Here is a 24,339-nt window from a genome sequence, read left to right on the forward strand (position 1 = left end):
AATTTTTATTTTTTAGGAGAGACAATTTCATTATTTAGGAAAAAGAGTGCTGTGGATATCGCTCTGTGTAAATAAAGTTCTGATTGGCCAGTGGCCAGGCAGGAAGTATAGGCGGGACAAGAGAGAAGAGAATTCTGGGAAGTAGAAGACTGGGGAGAGACACTGCCAGCTGCCGCCAGGAGAAGCAACATGTAAAGACACTGGTAAGCCACAAGCCATGTGGCAAAGTATAGACTAACAGAAATGGGTTAATTTAAGATAGGAAAGGTAGATAACAAGCAGCATGCCACGGCCATACAGTTTGTAAACAATGTAAGTTTCTGTGTGCTTTCTTGGTTGAGTCTGAGAGACTGTGGGACTGGCGGGTAAGAGAGATTTGTCCTGACTGGGCCAGGCAGGAAAACTCTAACTACAAAAGATTGTATAGTTTGGGGCTGGAGAGATGGCTCAGGGGTTAAGAGCACTGGCTACTCTTCCAGAGGTCCTGAGTTCAATTCCCAGCAACCACATGGTGGCTCACAACCATCTGTAATGAGATCTGGTGCCCTCTTCTGGCCTGCAGGGACACATGCAGGCAGAACACTGTATACATAATAAATAAATCTTTTTAAAAAAATGTATAATTTAAACCAATTTTTAACTGTTATCCTTGTCACACAGCTCGTCTGAGACACCACACCGGGAGAAGGACTTTCTCAACCCTGAGCAGGAAGGAGGAGTAGCGATAGGGGAAAGGTGGAGAAATGGCAGGAGGCAGCAGGCACCATGCTGGCTGGGAGTCCTGAGTGCTCCGTGTGGTCCAGTCCCCAGGGCCGCAGAGACAGATGAGCTAGAACAGATTCTGACTAAGAAATACACTCCTTCTGGGTTGACTCTTGAGATGGTTTGTTTCTTTTATTAAAAGAAAAACCATTTTTTCAAAATGTATGATAAGAAATTAGACTTTTATCAATACACAAATAAGTTCACTTAAAATCAGCTCAATCCCATATTAAAAAAACTTCCGTAACCTCCTTCCAGGGATGTCTGGAACCTAGAGCTAGTTTGTGTGAACCCTGCAGCACACGGAGGAGCAGTGATGTGATGGTCCAGGTACTCTCTTCAGACACCAACAGATATATGCAAACAAAACTTTCTTCCCTGGATGAACAGGTGGATTCAAAAAAAGAACTCCATCAAGCTGGGTGTGGTGGCCACGCCTTTAATCCTAGCACTCTGGGAAGTAGAGGCAGGCGGATCTCTGTGAGTTTGAGGCCAGCCTGGTCTACACATTCAGTTCCAGGACAAGGCTACATAGTGAGACACTGTCTCAAAACAAAAAACAAAAAACAAAAAAAAAAAACAACAACAAAAAAACAAATAAAAAATAAAAAAAGAGAAAGAGAGCAAGAACTCCATAAAGTCCATGAAGGAACCTCCGGCTTTCAGAAGAGCTCCAGCACTTCAATGGAGTACAGCCCTCTACTGCTCTTGTCCTGATTCAACTTCTGCAACTCCCGAAAACTTACTTCGATCTTGTTGAGCTCCGAATAGACAGAAATCTGAGGAGGAAGAGACCCAGAGTAACTTTACCGTAACTCTACATACAACACACCTTCCATCACTAGCAATGGCTTTTCCAGGATCATTTTTGCTTTTGGACTAGAATGCATCAATGGCCTTAACTATGTATTGTTCCCTCTACCATGAGCTGATTCCATCTCTTCATAACCAAACTTTAAGGATAAAGTGTATGGATTATACTTATGTTCAATTAGTTACTTGGTTTTTTTTTTTTTGTTTTTTTTTTTTAAAAACAACCAAGGTATTTCTTGAGACAAGCCACTACCCCCTTGGATCTGTGGGGTGGGAGGAGAGAACCACTCTCTAAAGCAGTGTTCTGTGATGGACACATTAATGCTTTGGCATACATGCACCCACCCAAACACATCACCCAACCCAGAATAAAATAACTAGCCTAAAAGAATTAAATAGCCACAAACCTGAGATTTCACAAATTTGTAAAGATTAAGAATGAGTCTTTTTGCTTCTGGAATCATTAAGACAACAGTAAAATTAGCATCTAGAAGTAGGCATATCCAATCCATAATCTGGAGATAAATACAAAAAGATTAATCCATTAATTCAAGCCCAGTATGGTCTCCAACAGAAGAAAAACAAGTTTTTTGTTTTTGTTTTTTTGTTTTTTGAGACAGGGTTTCTCTGTAGCCTTGGCTGTCCTAGAACTCACTCTGTAGACCAGTCTGTCCTTAAACTCAAGAGATCTGAAGGCCTCTGCCTCCCAAGTGCTGGGATTAAAGGAGTGTGCCACCATTGGTGAGTCCAGTGTATCTTAGAGTGTAAAAATTAAAATTTGTCTTCAAAAATTATACCGACAAATGAGGAAGGCACATGAGGCCCCACCCTCCCTGAGGGACTGACTACAGGCAATTCTGGGTTGTTGGTGAGGGGTCTATTTATCCGGTGATACAGCCACTGGGAAGCAGCCCCTGATCCAGCAGATGCCCTCCATCCACGCTCACAAAGGAGCCCTCGTCAGACTCAGTGGGTCGCACACACAGACGTGAAGTCATATGAAGGGCATGTCTCAGGAATAAAGGGCTTCATAAGAAGAGGGGGAGTGCCGGGCCCACGCCTTTAATTCCAGCACTTGGGAGGCAGAGCCAGGTGGATCTCTGTGAGTTTGAGGCCAGCCTTAGCTAGAAGTGAGTTCCAGGAAAGGCGCAAAGCTACACAGAGAAACCCTGTCTTGAAAAACAAAACAAAACAACAACAATAACAAAAAAGAAGAGGGGGAGAGAAGTAACGGAGAAAAAGACTGAAGTCACTGCATACATAACACATGAAACTGTCAAACAATAATAAATAAGAAAACACCACTAAAACAGTAACAAGACAAATGATAAATTAACTCAATACACAAAGATCTGTTTATAAATGCCTCTCCTCCAAACAGGAAATACAACAGAAAGATGGATAAAGAACCTGAGTAAATAACTCACAAAAAGGAATAAAGCAAGACAAACTATTGCACCCTCTATTGCCAAAGGCTATCTACCCATGGCAACACTGTTCCTACCTGATTAGCAAGACTGAGAAGTTTGACATTAACAGCAGGTATGGGCAGAGCGTGGGAACTAAGTCCCCGACTTTAGGGGCAGCCCCCATCACAACTCTTTGGAAAGGTAATCTGGCATTCTGAAAACTGAAAACACATGCCCTTTCCCTCAGTGTTCCTCTTGTGGGAATAAACCCACAGGATATCCACGTGAGGATTAGCACTCAAGACTATTTATGTTGCAAAACTTGGAAGCAACATTATCAGGAGGGGATGAGAAAAGATGGATGTACCAGGTCAGAACATGTCTGCAACACAGTACTGAGACAAAGAACAACTTAGAGAATGTCACACACACTAAAGGTCATGTGTCAGAAAGACAAAAATCGAAGATATGTAAAAGACACAAAAGAAACTTTTCTGAGTTTTTTGTTTGTTGTTTTTTTTAAGATAGGGTTTCTCTGTAAAGTCCTGGCTCTGCTGGAGCTCACTCTGCAGAGCAGAGTGGCCTTGAACTCACAGAGCTGCCTGCCTCTGCCTCCCAAGTGTTGGGATCAAGGTGTGTGCACCATGCCGGGCTCCACAAGAGAAATTTTTAATGTTGGTTATCTCTAAGAGGGGCTGGAGGAGCAGAGGTGCAAAGTTTACTTTTTTTTTCTTGTTTGTTGAGGCAAGGTCTCACTATGAGAACTCATTATGTAGATCAGACGAGTTTTGACCTCACAGAGACTCACCTGCCCCTGACTTTTGAGTATTAGGATTAAAGGCACATGCCACCACACCTGGTCTCAACGTTTACTTCTGAAACCTTTTTGGTGCTGTCGAAACTTCCCCTACAAAGATGATTTGGGATTCTGTAATCTGGAATTATGAATCTAGAAATCCATCTATTGCACAGAGAAGCCCTCTCCAATCCAGCACTGTGCACGAGGCGGGGAGGTAGTGTCTGCCCGTCTTGGTTGACAGAGACAAATCAGGAATGGCACTAAAGGCTGACACTGCAGGCAAGGTTTCTGTACAGTGGCGAAAGCAGTCTCACCTGGCTCAGGGTCGGAGGGCTTACTCCAGGAAGCGTCATGGCAGCACTGCCACTGCACTTGAGATAGAGGAACTGCAGATACTGGAGAAACAGCTGCGGGAGGGAGAACAGGAGCACAGCTTACCACCCGGGGAAAACCGTTCTCCACAGAGAAGCCCAGAAGATAACAAAACAAATTTGCCACGCTGCTCAATTAAGTGATATATCAAACAAATGTGACAAGGATCTGAAGACAGAATGAGTAAAACGGAGTCCCTGTCACCACTAAGCAGCTCTCGAGTTAGCACAGGAATGAGCTCAGGTCAGTAAACAACAGGTGAGAAAAGAGAAATTTTTTCTTTTTTTTTTTTCCAGTTCTTTTAAGTGTCTCTTCAGTGACAATCTACGATGGTTTAACCTGGTTTCCAGCATGGCAAAAGGAACATACCAAGGTCTCTCACCCCCAAATCACCCTGGTTTCCTGAGCAATTTTCACCATGTGTGGGGCTTCTCTCTTATGCATATGAAAGTATCCCACAGTGTTCGAACAGCCTACCAGTTGCTCAGAATTAAGAGGACAACTCAGACCAGAAATCAAATGCACAGGGTGTGCAGAACACTTACCGTGATGTGCTTTGCAGGGATGTCCTTCAGGTGCGGCAGGAGGAAGGTCTCACTATATGCTGAATGGAGAACTGCATTTCTACTCAGGACTAAAGGAAAATCTTCAATAAAGGAAAGGCTGCGCTACTGTAAGCACGAGTCCTTCCCTTCCTGGTTTATAGCAGGTCTAACCACCAGAGACAGGGACACCAGTCATTTGTAAACATACTTTTTAAAAACTGAGGGAGCTCATACACTACTATGGCTTCTGCTGCTCCTTTTCTTCCTTTTTTGGGGGGCGGGGTGTATAGTTTCAAGACAAGTTTTCTTTGTGTAAAATCCTGGCTGTCCTGGAACTCCTATGTAGCCCAGGCTAGCCTCAAACTCACAGATATCTGCATGTCTCTGCCTCCCGAGTGCTGAGATCAAAGGCGTGCACCATCACTGCCTGGCAGCCCCCCCCCCTCCCACTTTTTTTGTGGATATAGAATCTTACTCTAGCCCAAGCTGGCTTTGAACTCTCAGCAGTCCTTCTGCTTCAGTTTCCCAAGTGTTGGGATTACAGGTGTGAGGTCTAGAATAGCTCCTTTTTTTAATGACATTTTTATGTACAGGTGTTCTGCCTGCATGTGTGTCTGTGTGAAGGTTGCTGGATCCCCTGGAACTGGAGTTACAGTTGTGAGGTGCTATGTGGATGCTGGGAATTGAACCCGGGTCCTCTGGAAGAGCAGCCAGTGCTCTTAACCACTGAGCCATCTCTAGCTCCTAGTATTATAGCTTCTTAATTATGAAAACAGAGGAAAAGGAAGAAAAAAGAAAAGAAAAAGAAAACAGGCCAAGAAAGACATGGTGGCAATCTTGGCACTCTAGACACAGGAGGATGCCAAGGCTACATGAGCCACAACTCAAAACAAAATTAAATGAAACCAAATGACAAAAGAACCCCCAAAGAAAACAGACATCAATGGCTAGGGAAGGTAGCGTTTTTGATGAGTATTCATAAGACCACAGGAGTAATCCACCCCAGCACACGCACACGCACACGCACATGCACACACACGTAGGGGAAGGGGGAGAAAATTGGGTGTGGGGGAGAGAGAGAGAGAACAGGTTTTATAAATTAGATGAAAGCAGTATCTAATATAATCCATTGCAAGCAGACACTGAAAAACTGGGGAAAATCGATCAGGCCTCAGTTACTGTGTGGCATATAACTATATCCCTAAGGACACAGTGCAGCAGAACCATCTGGAAGGATACAGCAGAGCCGCTCGCTTTGGTGCCACAGGACATGAGGTCACAGGGAAAGAGAGGGTCTCTTTTGCTTCACCTTTGGGCTTTTTACTTAACTGCTGATCATCTTTACTGCAGCTACTGTCTTCGGGACTGCAACCATTTTGAACAATCTCAGCTGGCTCTTGCATTTCCTTTTTCTCATTGTGTATGGTATCACTATAATCAAAAACTGACTCCATATTGATATTAATGTCCCGAAGACAGTCATCACCAATGCTACGATGTTAATTGAAAGCAAGAGGTTAATTCTCACCATTTCAACCCCTGAAAGTTCATTTTCTAAGTACTCAAATAAGTCACAGATTTAAATGATGTCAAGGGAATGAGAGCACAGGTCCTAACTTACCTCAAGAAAAGTTTTAAGCAAGCACAGGTGGTTGACTCAGGAATGTCTGGGAACTGCTGCAGACATAGCTGTAACATCTGCACATCTGTGTGTTCTAGGGCAATCTCCATCAAGCCAGGGCATAAGCTGAGACAAAAAATAAGACAATTACTATGATCTTTAAAAAAATCACTAATAAAAAAATTAAAACAAGAGTTCTAGGACAGCCAGCGGCTACACAGAGAAACCCTGTCTTGAAAATCAAAACCAACCAACAACTAACCAAAACACTCCCTCCCCTCCAAACAACACAAACTATGAGTGTTTTGCCTACATGTAAGTCTGTGTACCACCTGTGTGGCTGTTGTCTATGGAAGTCAGAAGAGGGCACTGGATGCTAGGAAAATAAACTCAGGCCCTTTTCAAGAAGAGGCTGGCCTCAAACCATAACCTCCCTGCCTTGACATACCAGTGTCTCACTTACAGGCATGCACTATCAATCACCACTCTCCTAGTTTTTCCAGCTGCTGTAGTTGGAGTTTTTTTTTAATCTCCCGTCAAGCTCCTGTAGTTTCATAGTTTATTTATAAAAATAATCATTTAGACACTTATGTTATTTATAAACTGTATGGCCGTGGCAGGCTTTTTGTTATTTACTTTTTTAAATCTTAATTTATTTTTATTAATCTATATTTTGTCACGTGGCTTGTGGCTCACCAGTACCTTATATTTTGCTTGTCGTGGCGGTGGCTGGCAGTGTTTTTTTCTTTAGCCTTTCACTTCCCAGAATTTTTTGTTTGTCCCACCTATACTTTCTGTCTGGCTAATGTATCAGTGTTTTATTTATTAACCAATCAGAGCAACACATTTAACATACAGAACAGGATAAAAGGGTAGATTATTAAACCTACTTTTAAAGAACAACTTGTTTAAAATGTTTTACATTGCTATGAATTTTTTTTTTTTTTTAAAGAGCTGAGGATTGAACCCAGGGCCTTGTGCTTGCTAGGCAAGCGCTCTACCACTGAGCTAAATCCCCAACCCCGGATTTTTGTTTATTAATACAAATTTAATTTTGTTATACTGTATGTATATTTTTACTCTTGTTTAAGGTATTATGTTTATTTAAATTATAATAAAACAATTAGTCTTCTATGATACTCAAGCTTATAGTCATGTTAAGTTTTCTAGGTATACATAAATATATTTCAAATAGATAGGTAATCTTCAAGTACTTCAAAGACCTACAAAATATGACATTTAAAATGTTTTTTAAAAATTTAGACTTTCTAGACAGTGAGACATGTCTGCTCCTGACAATACTGATTTACTTCAGAGAGGAGGATGGGCATTGAAGACATTCTATATAGTTTATCTTCCTCTTAACAAAAATAGCCATTTAGACAAAAAACTGTTCTTTCCTAAACTACTTAAAAAAAAAAAAAGTATCAACTAAACCCAGAGAGAACACTAACTACAAGCTGCTATGGTAACTTATGTGGTTCACAGGCTGCTGGAAAATTTTGAGGCCACAATGTACAAGTCTGGTATTTGGGGTTCAAAAAGCAGTTAATGCTAAAAGGAAAGCTCGGGAGGCCATTTGGGCGGGACCCTAAAAACAGCAATGCTGAGAGAAACGCAGACAGTGACCAAGAGACTGGTCTAGGAGAGGGCTCTGGGCCGTTTGTGTGAATTCTGACCAACAACTTGGCTTCACTGTCCATGCCCTGAGACTATACATGAAGTTGAACTGAGCAATAACAGACTAGTTTGTTTCATAGAGGAAATTTCAAAAGCTCTCATTTAGTTTGCTACTGAGAAACAACCTGTAACTCTTTAAGAGATCAATACCCCTAACTAGAAACTTTTTGTGCTGCACTGGACAATAGGGAAGCTGTCACAAGGGCAAAACCCCAGCCCTCAGAGGCTTCTATCTAGTGAATACATATAGGTTCACTTAAAGGAAGTCTACTGCCTAGCAAACTGTTGCCCTAGAGCCAGCACAAAGAAGCTGATATAGCTGTGGGCCAAGCTACATCCTGTGCTTACAGCAGAAGTCAGCAGCATTATTATGTAGTAATAGTTTTGAGGGTAAAGATAAAAAAATCGAGGCCAGGCACTGTGTGGCAGGATTGGAGTCCCTCTAAAGAGGATCCACAAACCACCGTGTGAAGCTGTGGAAGTCAAGTCTATGTGGTGCAGTCTGTTTCATCACAGCAACAGGAAACTAAGGGCAGCTAAGACCTTAGACCACCACACCCAGATGTGCATGTGGTGTGAATTCATAAATGCTCACTCATGAGTGAGTGTCCATGTATGCGTATGCTTGTGTCTATGGAGGCCCTAAAGTAATGTGAGTGGCTTCTGCCATTGCTCTTCACCCTGTAACAGGCAGGGTCTCCACTGAACCTAGAGACAGAAGTTTTGACTAGCCCTATCTGCACCTCTCATGCACTGGGATTGAGGTGGGCTGCCATACAGGGTTTCTCTGTAGCTTTACTCACTCTGTAGACCTGGCTGGCCTCGAACTCAGAGATCCACCTGCCTCTGCCTCCCGAGTGCTGGGATTACAGGCGTGTGCCACCACCGCCCAGCACCCCAGCATACTTTGATGTGGGTTTTGGGGGCCAAACTGCAGTCCTCACAGTCTACCCACTGAGCCACCTCACTCTTAACAGAAAACCACTCTAAACAGAAAAATCACAAGTACAAAAAACAAGGTGAAAAGAATGCTAAACATGAAGTGTGAGACACACACATACCTGTAGGAAAGCACGTGGGTTTGGATGAGCTGCATCAGACAGTTCCGGGGATAAAATGACGGCTCTGCTTTACATCTTCCCAGAAGCCCTGCAACTAGATCTCCAATTACAGTATGAAAGTCAGGTGTTGACTTAGCCAAAAATTTACGTAGTTCCACTTCAATGTGTTTTTCTGAATCTTTCTGAAAGGGCAAAATTAAAGAATTTGGTTTAGTATATTAAGAAATGTCACTCTGAACTGAAAAAAAAAAAAAAACCTTCCCAGTATAACATTTTCTCAAACCAGGAACATCCATGCAACCCATTGAAGCAAGGTGACTTAAATTCCACCACACACACACACACACAAAATTGCAGAGGAGAAAAACTCCAAGGGATCATAACCCATATACTCTGAGACTGCACCAGATCACTAATTTCTTCAGATAACAGAGTCAAAGAATCAAAGAAGGTAAAGTTTTGCACCAATTCTGATGAAGGTAATATACAATATAAATGTTACCCATAGCTAACATTGTAGAATGGGGGCTGGAGAGATGGCTTAGCAGTTAAGAGCACTTGTTGCTCTTGCAGAGGAGCTGGGTTCAATTCCCACCAACTACATGGTAGCTTAACTGCCCAGGCACTCAGGTGGTATACATTCATATACATAAAATAAATCTATGAATGAGGTTCTTTCAATCTACCTTTGTATGGGTCCCAAGCATCAAACTTGGTCACCAGGCCTGTGAAATAAGTGCCTTTACCAATATGCTATCTTACCAGCCTGATTTTAAATTTACCTTAATTATTGATAAAAGTTGTTTGGATCCTGGAACTTCCGGCTGTAAACTTGTTTCAATTTTTTTTCTCCGTGGCTGTAAGTAAATAAATCTATTTTAGGCTTTCAGAACAATGCAAAAGACACATAAGACATTTAGAGGACTATAAAACAGATCAGCATACTTGATATGATCATATAGTTAAAAATACATATATTAAGGTTTTATTGCAAAAAATTTAGTCAGTTTTAATTTTTTGACACAAGTCTCTCTATGTAGTCCTGAAACTTACTCTGTAAACCAGGCTTGCCTCAAAACCAAAGAGATCTATCTGTCTCTACCTTCTGAGTGCTGGGACCCAAACTTGGGTCCTCTACAAGAGCTGCAAGCATTCTTAACTACTTTAACCCCAATCACATACTTAAAAAAAAAAAAAACAAAACAAGCTTTAAGCTGGGTGGTGGTGGTGCAAACCTGTAATCCCAGCACCCGGGAGGCAGAGGCAAGTGGATCTCTGTGAGTTCAAGGCCAGCCTGGTCTACAAAGCGAGTTCCAGGACAGCCTCCAAAGCTACAGAGAGAAACCCTATCTCAGGAAACAACAAAACAAAACAAAACAAACCCATAAAACAAGCTTTAATTATAAATAAAATGCTTTCATTACAATTTTGAAATGAAATGTAGTTAAGACTTTTTTTTTTAACCTAGGCTGGCCTGGAACTCACTATGTAGCTCAAACTATCCTCAAACTTCCAATCCTACCTCCTGGGCCTCCTAAGTGCTGAAATTAGAGGCATGAGCCACCATACCCAGCTTTGGTTTTGGCTTTCTTTCTCTCTTTCTCTATTTATTTATTTTTTAACACTTAAAACCTCTATACTCAGGAGGGTGTTACTGCTAATCGCAAACTGGCCTATTTTCCTATCTGGGACTTAGTTTATTAGCATACACATCCTTAAATATTAACACATACTGGAGCTGGAGAGAGAGCTCAATATAACCATTGACAACATTCACTGAACTTGCAGAGGACCTGAGTTTGGTTCCCAGCACCCATATGGCAGTTCAAAATCACTTATAACTCTAGGTCTAGGGGATCTGACTCTCTCCTCATCCTCAGCTGACTCCTGCATGTATATAGAGTACATATATACTTTGGCACATAAACATAAAATAAATACATATTTTAAAACTAGCTGGGTAGTGGTGGTGCATGCTATTAATCCCAGCACTTGGGAGGCAGAGGCAGGTGGAGTTCAAGGCCAGCCTAGTCTACAAAGTGAGTTCTAGGACAGCCAGGACTACACAGAGAAACCCTGTTTTGAAAAACAAAAACAACCCCCCACTGAAAACCAATTAACAGCTAAATTTACAAGTATCACTTTAGATAAAGACTTTAAGCCTACAATGTTGAAGCCCTGTTACTAAGAACAAGCTGTAAGAGGTACACAGATATGAACGTTTCCTGTCCCCCCCACCCTCCAAGACATGGTTTCTCTGGGTAGTTTTGGTGCTTGTCCTGGATATCGTTCTGTAGACCAGACCAGGCTGGCCTTAAACTCACAGAGATCTGCCTGGCTCTGCCTCCTGAGTGCTGGGATTAAAGGCATGCATCATAGTCACCCGACTCTTTTCCTGTTTTTTTTTTTTTTTTTTTTTTTTAAAAACATTCCCAATGACATTGCTCATTCAGCTACTGAACTTACAGTTTTTGACTGCTCTGCACTGTAGGATCCAAGTTCATATCCTGAACACGTTTCCCAGTTTACGAAATGGGGCATAGGATGAGTGCCTATGGAAAAAAAACATAAATTACTGAACTCTTCTGACCTAACACCATCAAATTAAAGAACAACAACAAAAGAAAGCCACTTATACACAATTTAAGAGAGGTTTCAGCCAGGTGCTGATGGTGCACGCGTTTAATCCCAGCACTCAGGAGGTATTAGCATGTGGATCTCTGAGTTCGAGGCCTGGCTGGTCTACAGAGTGAGTTCCAGGGCAGCCAAGGATACACATAGGAACCCTATATAGATGAACCCAAAGAAAAGAAAAAGAAACTGGAACTAATAAAATTATCTGTGTTGATAAAAAAAAAAAAAAAGAGTGGTTCCAACCTGACTCTTGAGTATGTTTGAGCTTTCCCAGAGCGCCTGCCAGAGATGACACTTCACATTTGTATGGAATCACAGTTAGACATTTTCCATGTAGCATAAATAATATTTCCCCATGATACCAGAGCTGGAAAAAAGTTTAAAAAGCATATGTTTTTTCTGAGATCTGACTCTACAAAAACTTGTAACTTATTTTATTAGCATGATTCACTGTACCAAGCGATGGACTTCATTGTATTTTCACCTTCACTATAAGTCACTCACCCTTGACCCTAGTTCACTTCCCTCCCTCCTGCTGCTCAGTCTCTTCTTTCCACCCTCCCTGCTCCACTCTTACACACACTTAAGTCTAGATTCAGCAACGAGAGAAAATTAGGATTTTTAAAAATTAAAAATTTCCATATACTTTTCCTATAAATGACATTCCATCTTTCTTTATGAACCAAGTTCCATAATGTAATACATTATACTGTAATACAGCATACTGTCTTCACCCATTCAGCCACTGATTGACACAACAGGCTGACTTCTCAGAGAGATCTATCTGTTTCTGTCTCCTGAGTGTTGGGATTAAAAGAACACCACCACTGTCCTACAATATTTTAATTCTTTATCTAGTCTCATGGTAACAATTACTATTTAAAGACTAATTTATTAGGAATAGTAATACCTTAAGTATTACATTAAAAAAAAAAAAAAGCTAAAAACTAACTGTTCTCCTCTAACCTAAAATTAGCTATGATTCAGTGCTTTGAAACTCCTAATTAGTGGTGGTACATCCTTTTAATCCCAGCACTTTGGAGGCAGAAGCAGGGGATCTCTGGGTTCAAGGCCCTCCTGGTCTACAGAGAGAGTTCTAGGACAGCCACGGCTACACAGAGAAATCTTGTCTCAAAAAAGCAAAAACAAAACAAAACAAAACCAAAAAACCCTGCAAGACAAATGAAAGTCATAAGTATATAGAAACAAAACACCAACCAAATGTAATCTCTTCAGTAAAAAAATAATTTGTAAGCCAGGTGATAGTGGTGCACACCTTTAATTCCAGCACTTGAGAGGCAAAGGCAGGCAGATCTCTCTGAGTTGGAGGCTAGCCTGGTCTACAAAGGAAACCCTGTCTTGAAAAATCAAAAAGGAATTCTAGTTTTCTTTATCCAAGTAACTAGCAACATGACGGCACACATCTGTAATTCCAGTACTCAGGAAGCTAAGGCAGTAGAAAGCAAGAACCCAAACTTAAATCTGAACATGACAGCAAAAATGAACCAGCTCACCAACCAACCAACCAAAAAAACCAACCAACCAAACAAACAAAAAAAATCACACACACAAAAACAAACAAAAAACTTACTTGCCCACTGGTTCCTTGTGGCAGCTCTTTTGATGTCTGTAATGTTTGAAACTTTATGTTCCATATGGAGAGACATTCTACAATATAAGTTACAAAAGTTCAGAAACAGACCTAAACAGAAACACATGATATCCTGGCGTGAAGGATGGAGGCAGAGGTAAATACGCAAGTTTGCTTTATGTTTAAAAATGAGTGACTGCCACAGGAATTCAGACAAGTGAGGCTCAGGGTAGGTAGGAAGTAGAATGGAAAAGCCCTAGAGAAGGTCAAAATAGAAAGAAACGCCTAGGACCAGATGACCTCACCACTGAATTCTACCAATTATAAATCAGCACTAAACTCTCTTAGAATAGAGAAGAAATATGTCCCCACCCTCCATTAAGTCAGTATTACCTTGAGACTAAAAGCCAAAGCCAAGACATGCATACAGGCACACACACAGGCACTAATAAATAAAGCTTAGCAAAGCTGCAGGGATAAGAGTAACAGAGAGCCGGGCGGTGGTAGCGCATGCCTTTAATCCCAGCACTTGGGAGGCAGAGCCAGGTGGATCTCTGAGTTCGAGGCCAGCCTGGTCTACAGAGCTAGTCCAGGACAGGCTCCAAAGCTACAGAGAAACCCTATCTCGAACCCCACCCCAACCCCCAAAAAAAGAATAACAGAGAACCAGTTGTGTTTCTACAGCCTAGAAAGGAAAACTCTGAAAAGGAAACAACATTTATATTAGCATCTAAAAGAATAATTTAACCAAGGAAAGAATGACTGAAGAAGGTACAGTATAAACTACAAAATACTGCTAGTAGAAATTAGAGAGACATAAAAGATGGGAATTCATGAATTTAAAGATGGCACTGGGCATGGTGACACACACCTGTGATCCCAGTGCTTGGGAAGCTGGGGTAGGAGGATCTTGAGATCAAGGCCAGCCTGGCTACATAGTGAGAGTCTGCTGAAGACAAAGAGAGATGATGGAGACTGAAGGCTAAAAGCTAAGTTTGATTCTTAGGTGATTTCAGTTACCCTTAGAAGTTGGAAGTGGAGGTCCCAGGACTGCTATGTGGTCTTGATCCAGGATGGTGATCGCAGTATCATTTTGAGCACCAGCAGACACAACTGCCTTGAGCATCAATGCTCTAACTAACCTCTGACTTTTTTCAGTGTCACTTGAATATAATGGTATCAAGGTTTCATATATACACCCATCGGAGCCTGCTGGGAGCAAGAATTTGTTGTTTAGTAATGATAAAAGGAAGTTTGTATCTGCTGTAGTTAAATGTTTAGGCTGTTATAAGACTACAAATCCATAAATAAACCAATTAGAACTTTGAACAATCATTATCACTCCGTGCTTTCCCCAACAAATTTTATAAATAGAGTCAATAAATTGGTTTGCAAGGCAAAGGCACTTGGCACCAAACCCAACAACTTGATTATGATCACTGGAGCCCACATCACAGAGGAGAAAACTAACTTCAAGTTGTTCTGTGACCTCAAAATGATAGCCAAGGGACATGCACACAAGAACACACACTAAATAATGCAAAAGAAATGTGTGTGAGTGTAGGGGGAAACACACTGGGGGTACAACTCAGTGGGTAAGTGTTTGTCTACTATGCACATGCCTCAGGTTCAATCCCCGGCACCACATAAAACCAGGCATGGTTGTACACACCTCTGTAATCCCAACACCTGGAAGGCAGAGGCAGGAGGATGAAAAGTTCATCAGGAAGATCAGAAGAACCATCCTTAGCTACATGTGACTCTTCTTTTTATAGGTATTTTATTATTTGTTGTTTATGGTAAACTTCACAAAAAAAATCATATGAAATGGCTGAGGAAGAAACTGCAGGAAGCCTAAGTGTAGTGTACACAACCCTCTAACAGCCTTCCATTTACCACTTCTGTTATTAAAGAAAACTTACTTAACGACACAAGGGAGATGAATTTACCATCCACACGTGCAGTAAAATTTGGTTTAACAGATTTTTCTTCTTTTCCAAGTAAGAGTGTGTATTTGCTGAAGCTGTGTGATTTGCACAATCGTACATAAGCAAAGTAATTCCCGTGCTGCAAGAAAAATGTAAATATCCCCAGTTTAACTAACTATAGTTAAGTGTTAAAACTAGTAATTGCTCTAATCTAATTACTTCAATAAATACGTAAAAGCTGCTTGCCCAGGCTGGGTGTGGTGGCACATACCTGTGATCCCAGCACTTGGGAGGCAAAGGCAAAAAAAAAATGCAATGTGTTCCAGGCTAGCCTGGTCTACACAGTGAGTTCCAGGCGATTGAGGACTGCAGAGATGTTATGCTTGGTAAGCAAGAGCTGTGCCACTGAGCTACATCCCCCAACTCTTGTCTTCTGAGAGTGTCTCACATGTAGCCCAAGCTGACCTCAAACTCTTCATCCTCTTGCCTCATTCTTCCCAGTGCTGGGATTACAGGCATGCACCACCACCACCCAGCTTCACACGGGGTTTTTACACCATAAAAATAAAATGAGGGGGCTGGAGAGATGGCTCCGAGGTTAAGAGCGCTGCTTGCTCTTCCAAAGGTCCTGAGTTCAATTCCCAGCACCCACATGGTGGCTCCCAACCATCTGTAATGAGATCTGGTGCCCTCTTCTGGCCTGCGGGGATATGTGCAGACAGAACATTGTATACATAATAAATAAATCTTTAAAAAAATAAAATAAAATGAATTAATCTGATAAAAAATGTTGGTTTAATTTAGGCATAGAAATAGTTATAACTAGTACTTTAGGGGTCACAAAAGAAATAACCTTATAAAAGAGATAGTAAAATTATATTTTAGTTTTAAAAAATAACACAGGTGACTCTAAAATGTCAGAAAGACCAGAAATTGAAGATGTCACTTACTTTTTCAGTAATAAAAATTAAAACAGGTTGCTTAAATACCATGAAAAATTCTGACCACCTTTAAAAAAGATTAGAAAACACAAAATCAGTTGAGAAATGTTATTTATCAATTAAAATTACATAACTATGATGTTATTTTGGAGCCAGCACGAGAGAACCCCTACTTCAGTAGCTACAGTGCCACCTGTCAAACACATCTCTGGAGACAGCACAGGTTGTTAAACTTCCCAGACAATAATGAAAGCTGAGGCTGCAGGAGAGAGGTGTCTGCAGTCCTTTCAGAATTACTTTGGGGACTAGTGTTCTTAGGATAACAGTAGAATCTTACCTGCCTTCTACAAGCAACAGAGAATGAGCCACAGGGAAGCTAAATGACCCATGACAAGGGCAGCATTGCCAGCTTGGGGCAAAGTGCTGACCAGAGCCCAAAGGCCACTCACTCCTTGAATAGCTGCTCACACCTTAGAGGAATGCATGCGTTGTCTAAGAACAAGCTGTCCACCTGCTCACTTGCTCAGCACAAGTCTGCTGTTAGGAACTGAGTTTCTACCATGTCAAATGAACAGGGAATGTGATGAAGTGATGAGCACGGGAGAAATGGGAAGTCAAGGGCTGTCTGACCACGTGAATGAGCTATTTACCCAGCATTATTCCAGAGCCCAGGAAAGCCTTGAAGCATCACCATTGCCTCTGGGCAATATGATAGAAGCAAAGGCTTTGTACTTTCGGTATATCCATTCCATCCAGCTGACTCTCCAGGTCTGACATCTGACCAGGATTATGGTTGTTTCCTCATACTCTACAATCTCACAGGCTCTTGGAGATTTTGCTTAATGTCTCCTAAACGTTGTTTTTGCTTTTTTTTTTTTTTTAAACTATTTATTTATTTATTGTGTATATAGTATTCTGTGTGCATGTATGCTTACAGGCCAGAAGAGGGTACGGGATCAAATTATGGATGGTTGAGCCACCATGTGGTTGCTGGGAACTGAACTCAGGACCTCTCGAAGAGCAGACAGTGCTCTTAACTGATGAGCCATCTCTCCAGCCCGTTTTTTGCCTTTTTTTTTCTTTCTTTTTTTAGATTTACTTATTATGTATACAATGTTCTGTCTGCATATCAGAAGAGGGTACCAAATCTCATTAAAGATGGGTGTGAGCCACCACTGGGTGCTGGTAATTGAACTCAGGACCTCTGAAGAGCAGTCACTGCTCTGAACCTCTGAGCCATCTCTCCAGCCCCGCTTTGTTTTGTTTTTAAAGACAGGGTCTCACTATGTAGTCCCTGCTGGCCTAGAACCAGCCTGGCCTCAAACTCAGAGCTCTAACTGCCTGTCTCCCTAGTACCATAACCAGCAGTAAGTAGGACTTAATTAGGATAGTTTTGTCTTAGGATTCCAGGGACTAATGCTAGGCTCCAGACATGCTAGGCAGGGCTATACCACCGAATATACCACTAAGTTACACCACAGCCTTTATGTTTCTAAGCAAAACCACCTTAAACACAGTAAAGAATGTAGTAAAGTAATGCAGAGTACATTTTCTACTGGTAAAAATCCATATTACAAGTATTGGCACTTACCTGATCACTTCCTCATCAGGGATGACAGCTTCAATGTTCTGCTGAGGCTCTGTAAGCAAGGCCTCTAACCCACGAGCAGCCCCTCTTCGGAACAGCACCAGTGGTTCTGTCCTCTGTACTGAGTGGACCCTGTGGACCTCAGCTGACAGCTGGAAAAAAAATGTTCCAAGTGCTCAGGTGTCTAGTTATGTTTGTTACCTGGGCTGGCCTTGCACTCATGGCTCTGCTTTAGCCTCCCAGTGACATCACATGACACTACAACATGGCTATCACCCACCCTCACCTTTTTTTTTTTTTTAAACTTGGTTTTGTTGAGACAGGGTTTCTCTGTGTAGCTAGCTTTAGTGCCTGTCCTGGATCCCACTCTGCAGACCAGGCTGGCCTCGAACTCACAGAGATTCGCCTGGCTCTGCTCCCCCTCCCCCAGTGCTGGGATTAAAGGCGTGCGCCACCACTACCTGGCCTACTCCTCACCTTTTTTTTTAAAAAAGATTTATTTATTTTGTATACAGTGTTCTGCCTGCACTGCACGCCTGAAGAGGGCACCAGATCTCATTACAAATGGCTGTGAGCCACCATGTGGTTGCTCTTAACCTCTAAGCCATCTCTCCAGCCCCACTACCCTTCATGTTCTTAAGAGACTTATTTATGGTGAGCACAGCAGTGCACAGCTTTAGTCCCAGCACTTGAACAGAGGCAGGTGGATCTCTGTGAATTCAAGGTCAGCCCGGTCTACATATCAAGTTATAGGACAGGTTGGGTTACACAGTTAAGACTCAGAGAGAGAGAGAGAGAGAGAGAGAGAGAGAGACAGGCAAGATAGACTAACCAACCAGGCAGGCCTCAAACTCACAGAGCTCTAACTGCCTCCCGAGAGCTGGGATTAAATGCTTGTGCCACCACCCCCCAGATTTATTTATTATTTTTAATAGCCTACCACCCCTGTGTCTGTCCCTTCCTTTATACTGCAAATTGAACCTAGGGCCTTGAACAAGCTAGGCAAGCATTCTACCACCGAGTTAATCCCCAGCCCCACATGTAGTGAAAAAACAAAACAAGCTGGGCAGTGGTGGCGCACGCCTTTAATCCACTTGGGAGGCAGAGGCAGGCGGATCTCTGTGAGTTCCAGGAAAGGCGCAAAGCTACACAGAGAAACCCTGTCTTAAAAAATTAAAAACAAAACAAAGTCATCTGGTGAGATGACAGGTAAGCCAAGCCAAGCCTAACAAAGGGTAAGAGAGAGACAGCTAACTTCTCCAGATCGTTACGAGACAACACAGAAGTTTTAAGAGTCTAGCCAACAACTGTACTGGATTTGAATTAGTCTCATTTGGGGATCTAAAACTTACCAATTATATATATAATTTATTTTTATTTTGTGTGCATTGGTGTTTTGCCTGCATATATGTGTGTGTGAGGGTGTCAGAAGCCCTGGCGGTGGTGTTACAGACAGTTGTGAACTGCCATGTGAGTGCTGGGAATTGAACTCAGGACATCTATCTGGAGTCCAATAACTCCAGCCCCAGATGCATCAATTATAGAGTTAGACATTTAGAACTAGAAATTTGTTTTTTGTTGAAACAGGGTGTCACTACATAGCTTTGGCTGGCCCAAAACTTCCTATGTAGATCAGGATGACCTCAAACTCACAGAGAACTGCTTGTCTCTGCCTCCTGGGTGCTGGGATTAAAAGTATACAACAGGGGGCTGGAGAGATGGCTCAGAGGTTAAGAGCACTGACTGCTCTTCCTGAGATCCTGAGTTCAATTCCTAGCACCTACATTGTGGCTCACAACCATCTTTAGTGAGATCTGGCACTCTCTTCTGTATACATAATAAATAAATAAATCTTAAAAAAAAAAAAAAAAAGTATACAGCTGGGTGGTGGTGGTGCATGCCTTTAATCCCAGGAGGCAGAGCCAGGAAGATCTCTGTGAGTTTGAGGTCAGCCTGGGCTACCAAGTGAGTTCCAGGAAAGGCACAAAGCTACAAAGAGAAACCCTGTCTCAAAAAACCAGAAAAAAAAAAATGTATACAACAGGGGCTGGAAAGATGACTCGGAGGTTAAGAGCACTTGCTATTCTTCCAGAGGACCAAGGTTGAACTAGCATCCACAAGGCAGTTCACAACTGTCTGTAACTCCAGTTACAGAGGATTTGATGCTCTCACACAGACATACACACAGGAAAAACACCAATGCACATAAAATACAAATAAATCATTTTTAAAAAAAGTATGTGAGGAGCTGGGTGGATTTGGAGGAGGCAGAGCCAGGTAGATCTCTTTGAGTTTGAGGCCAGCCTGGGCTACAGAGTGAGTTCTAGGACAGAAATCAAAACTTCACAGAGAAACCCTGCCTCAAAAAAAAAAAAAAAAAAAAAAAAAAAAAAGTATGTGGGGGCAGGAAAGATGGCTCAATGGTTAAGAGTACTGGCTAGCCTTCTTGGACCCAGGTTCAATTTCGAGCACCCACGTGGTAGCTCACAATTGTCTGTAACTCCAGTTCCAAGAGATCTGGCACCCTCACACAGGCATACATGTAGGCAAAATACCAATGCTCATTAAAAAGAAAAAAAAAAAAAAGCATCATCATGCCTGGCTAGAACTGGAACTTTTGAGATTAACCTTGCTTGAGATCTTAATAGCTCTTACAATGAATATAGAAACTTTGTGGGGTCTATTCTTTCTTTCTTTTTTTTAAAAGATTTATTTATTTATTATGTATACAGAAAAGGGTGCCAGATCTCATTACAGATGGTTGTGAGCCACCATGTAGGTGGCAGGAATTGAACTCAGGACCTCTGGAAGAGCAGCTGGTGCTCTTAACCTCTGAGCCATCTCTCCAGCCTTGTTTTGTTTTTTTGAGACAGGGTTTCTCTGTGCACCTTTCCTGGAACTCACTCTGTAGCTCAAGCTGGCCTCAAACTCACAGAGATCCACCTGCCTCTGCCTCCGGCATGCTGGGATTAAAGGCGTGCACTACCATGGCCTGGCGGGTCTATTCTGTTTTAAACAAAGTCACAGAAAGTAAACTTATCTTACAAGAAATCCACTAACTACCCACTCATTATTTTTTAAAATGTTTCTGTGTATGTGTGTACCATGTGCATGCAGAAGACTCCAGAGGCATCAAGATTCTCTGGAGGCAGTTACAGGTGGCTGTGAGCCATCGTGTGGGTGCTGGGAACTGAACTCCAGTCCTCTGCAAGAGCCATTTCTCTAGCCCCAAGAACTATTTAAATCATCAGCCTTTATGGGACAATAAACCTGCATTTTCTAACTTGATAGTTGTTGTGAGCTATAAGAAAACAGCTGGAGGGGAAAACTGACTGCAACCATAGGCTCCTTTGCCCACAGGCAATAAATAAATAACAACTGTGAGATTACGAGTTATTCCATTTCACCAACAATTAAATGTCAGAAAAGCCAAAGCCTTACCGTAGCTTTAAATACTTTATCCAGGTTTACGTCTTCATGATTCCATATTCTCAAAACCTTAAATCAAAATACACGCTAATTAGTGTACTCTATAGCTTATTTACATGCAATGGACAAATACACGAAACCTATCGTATGTTACACATATTAATGTATTCTTAACTTTACCTTATGGTCATGTACCACAATGTACTCTCCAGTCTGAAAGTTGCACACAGCTGGACAAGTTATAGTTTGACCTTGTTTCACCGACCAGCTGCCCAAGGGTTTCTGATCAGAAACCTGGCAAAAGAATACAAAATTCAACACTTCAGCTCCAGACATTAGAGATTTAACAAACAAGAAAAGCCATTAAATGGCAGCACTGAACATGATTTCTAATTTATGAAGTACCTAAATTAAAATAATGAAGACTGACAGGGAATGCCGGTTACCAGGGGCTGGGAGGAATAGTTACCATTTCTTTTTTTGTTTGTTTGTTTGTTTGTTTGTTTTATGAGACAGGGTTTCTCTGTGTAGTTTTGGTGCCTGTCCTGGATCTTGCTCTGTAGACCAGGCTGGCCTCAAACTCACAGAGATCCACCTGGCTCTGCCTCCCGAGTGCTGGGATTACAGGTGTGCGCCATTGCTGCCTGGCTAGTTATTATTTCTTATTTATTGGAGATGGTCTTTCTGTGTCCTCCAGGCTGGCCTCAAACTTCAGATTCTCTTGCCTCATGTTCCAGAGTACAGAGTGATTATTTTTAAGTACATTTATGTATTTATGTGTGTGCACACACATATAGAGTACAGAGGCTAGAGAACTGCTTCCAGGAGTCACTTCTTTTCCTTACGCCATGCAGATCTGGAGAATTGAACGCAGGTCATTAGACTTGTGCCAAGTACCTTTACCAGCTGAGCCATCTCATCAACGCTCGGAACCATTACTTCATAAGGACAGATTTTCAGTTTTATAAGGTGAAGAGTTCTGGAGATGGATAGTGATGATGGCTGTACACCAATGTAAACGTACTGACCACTTCATTGTATGTACACTTAAAAATGGCTATGATGATAAATGTGATTTTTTTAAACACACACACACACACACACACACACACACACACACACCCCATTAAACATTCTAATTAGGTGTGGTGGCTTACACTTATAGCCTGGGGAGGCTGAGGCAGGATTGTAAATTCAAAGCCAGACAGGTCTCAAAAATAAAACAAACATCCCCAAAACTCTTAACTAAAAGTAAGCAAATTAATTCAAGACATTGTTTATAAATAATGATAACTTAAAAATGAGTTGATTACATGTGGAACAGAGGCAAGGACAGTTAGGTTGGTGTAAGTGGGTCCAGTGCATCCAACTCCCATCAACTACTGTATTCCTATGCAGAAGCTGCCAAATCAGTGGACAGTCTAAAGACAGAAGAGTTTCAGGGAAGTCTAAACAGTATGGGGATTGTTGGCAGCCTGTCAGCAGATGAGTAACTTTTTAATGACACAAGAAACTGTTTAAAATGCCAGATAAAAACCTACTTTCTAGAGGATTACTATAAGCAAGGTTAACAGTGTGCTGAGCCAGGAATTAGGCTGCAAAGCGGGCGAGATTGCCACTTTTCAGCTCTCAAATCCGGTTTTCATAGTGTGAAAACAGAATTGCCCAATCTTTCCAGGACACCAAGAAATCTCTGTCTCGTCACCCTCCTCCCCCCGAAAAAAACCAAAGAGCGGAGGATGAAGAGAAAAACACACAGTTTCAACCTGTCAGTGTCATCCTGGGACGCTCAATCTCTGCTCACCCTTCGGCAAGCACGCCGCAGGGTGACAATTCTCTTTGGCAAGGCTCGAGGAGATTAGGAGACCCAGGCTCCCAGCGTGTCCCACGTGCACCGAGACACTGTCGCCTGTCACTCGGAAATATGCCAGTGCTCACAGGCAAACAGCTTCTGAACCTCAGGCGGCCTCCCACCGGGGCGACCGCCGGGCTCTGCCAGGCCGGCCCCCGGCTTTCCTTCCCAAGCTGTGAGGAATTCGAGCCTCCCGCTCCCGGCTTCCGACAGCCGGTCGCTCCCGCCACTCTCACCTTGTAGAGGACGACAGTCCTGCTGCTGTCCGTCACTAGGAACTGGTCTGCTTTGTCACTCTGCTCTACACCTAGGAATCCTCCAGGCCCGGCACCCAAGACTCCAGTAGACAACGTGAATTCTTCCACCAGAGCTGCCATTTTGGGCTGGCCCACAGCCGGCGCATCCCTCCCAGCAGGCTTTGCGCTTCCTCTCGCGAGAGCAAAAGACGCAAAAGGGGTGGGTTTTCGCCAAAGGGGAAAAACCAGCTCGAGCCGAACGGCGACCCCTGGCGGGCGGAAAGGGAGCAGCCGAACGCGGCCCGGTGGGTGGAGCCTGGACCTCGTGCGAAAGCTCCGCCCTCAAGGCCAAGCCTCCCGGAGTCCCGGATCGGCTACACAAGTCGGAAATCTTTGCCTCTGCTTCCCTGCCTTCCCGTTTGCCGGTCAGCCAATGGAAGCTGAAGGATGAGTTTAGAAAGTGGCCAGATATTATCAATTAACAGATTTTTAAAATATGCTAAGTTTCTAGGAAGTCCTACCACAACATGCCAGAGGGGAAAATATTTAACTTGCAGACGACCCTGTTATTTTGGAAGCAGTAGGGAAGTTTCTTCGCGATTATCAGAATTTCCAACTCCTTTGATTAAAAAAAAAACAAAAAACAATAATAAGAAAGAAAGAAAGGAAGGAAGGAAGGAAGGAAAGAAAGAAATCTAGCCAGGTGTGGTGGCACATGGCTTTGATCCCAGAACTACGGAGGCTGAGGCAGGGGGTAATCACTGTAAATTTGAGGTCAGCTTAGTCTACGTAGAATTCCAGGACAGCCATAGCTACATAGAGAGACTGTCTTAACAAAACAAAACAAAATGAAATCTAGCAGGGTATGCCCAGCCCTTGGGAAGCTGAGGCCGAATAACCAACAGGTTGGAGGCCAGTCTGGGCTACTGGGAGATGCTATCAGAAAGTGAAATCGGAAGTGCTCTGTGCTAACTGGCCAGGCTTCCTTTCACCTCAGCATGGGTGAAGAATCACAGGCAGCTAGGCGGGTCAGTTTGCTGCTTGTGTAACTCTGGGGATGGGGCTTGTGAATCTTACA

The 24,339-nt window shown here is 42.5% G+C and overlaps 1 protein-coding gene across 5 annotated transcripts; it reads right to left on the minus strand.

Moving 5' to 3' along the window:
• Positions 1–1,348: 1,348 nt before the first annotated feature.
• On the minus strand, positions 1,349–23,447 carry Nol11 (nucleolar protein 11). Of its 5 annotated transcripts, none has more exons than XM_036198000.1 (18): positions 23,262–23,447; positions 21,354–21,467; positions 21,186–21,242; positions 17,748–17,896; positions 16,166–16,223; positions 15,210–15,354; positions 14,308–14,496; positions 13,288–13,364; positions 11,940–12,063; positions 11,529–11,614; positions 9,845–9,919; positions 9,063–9,244; positions 6,322–6,447; positions 5,940–6,131; positions 4,701–4,779; positions 4,098–4,190; positions 1,983–2,090; positions 1,349–1,541 (listed from the first exon to the last, which is right to left on the minus strand). In XM_036198000.1, exons 1-18 carry the CDS (start codon positions 23,400–23,402, stop codon positions 1,425–1,427), a joined length of 2,112 nt encoding a protein of 703 aa, XP_036053893.1. In that variant the 5' UTR covers positions 23,403–23,447; the 3' UTR covers positions 1,349–1,424. The 5 variants fall into 5 exon arrangements, with proteins under 5 accessions (XP_036053893.1, XP_036053890.1, XP_036053891.1 ...); XM_036197997.1 differs by having other exon boundaries at positions 5,940–6,191; XM_036197998.1 differs by having other exon boundaries at positions 14,308–14,499.
• Positions 23,448–24,339: the final 892 nt, after the last annotated feature.

The sequence above is a fragment of the Onychomys torridus genome, chromosome 8 (genome assembly GCF_903995425.1).
Source record: "Onychomys torridus chromosome 8, mOncTor1.1, whole genome shotgun sequence".
Classification (NCBI taxonomy): Eukaryota; Metazoa; Chordata; class Mammalia; order Rodentia; family Cricetidae; genus Onychomys; species Onychomys torridus.

Coding starts and splice junctions, on each gene's coding strand:
- Nol11 (XM_036197996.1), bottom strand. CDS start 23,402: ATGGCAGCTCTGGTGGAAGAATTCACGTTGTCTACTGGAGTCTTGGGT. Junction 21,243..21,353: donor TTGTGGTACATGACCATAAG/GTAAAGTTAAGA, acceptor TTTTGATTTAAG/GTTTTGAGAATATGGAATCA. Junction 4,191..4,700: donor TCCCTGCAAAGCACATCACG/GTAAGTGTTCTG, acceptor TCCCTCCCGCAG/CTGTTTCTCCAGTATCTGCA.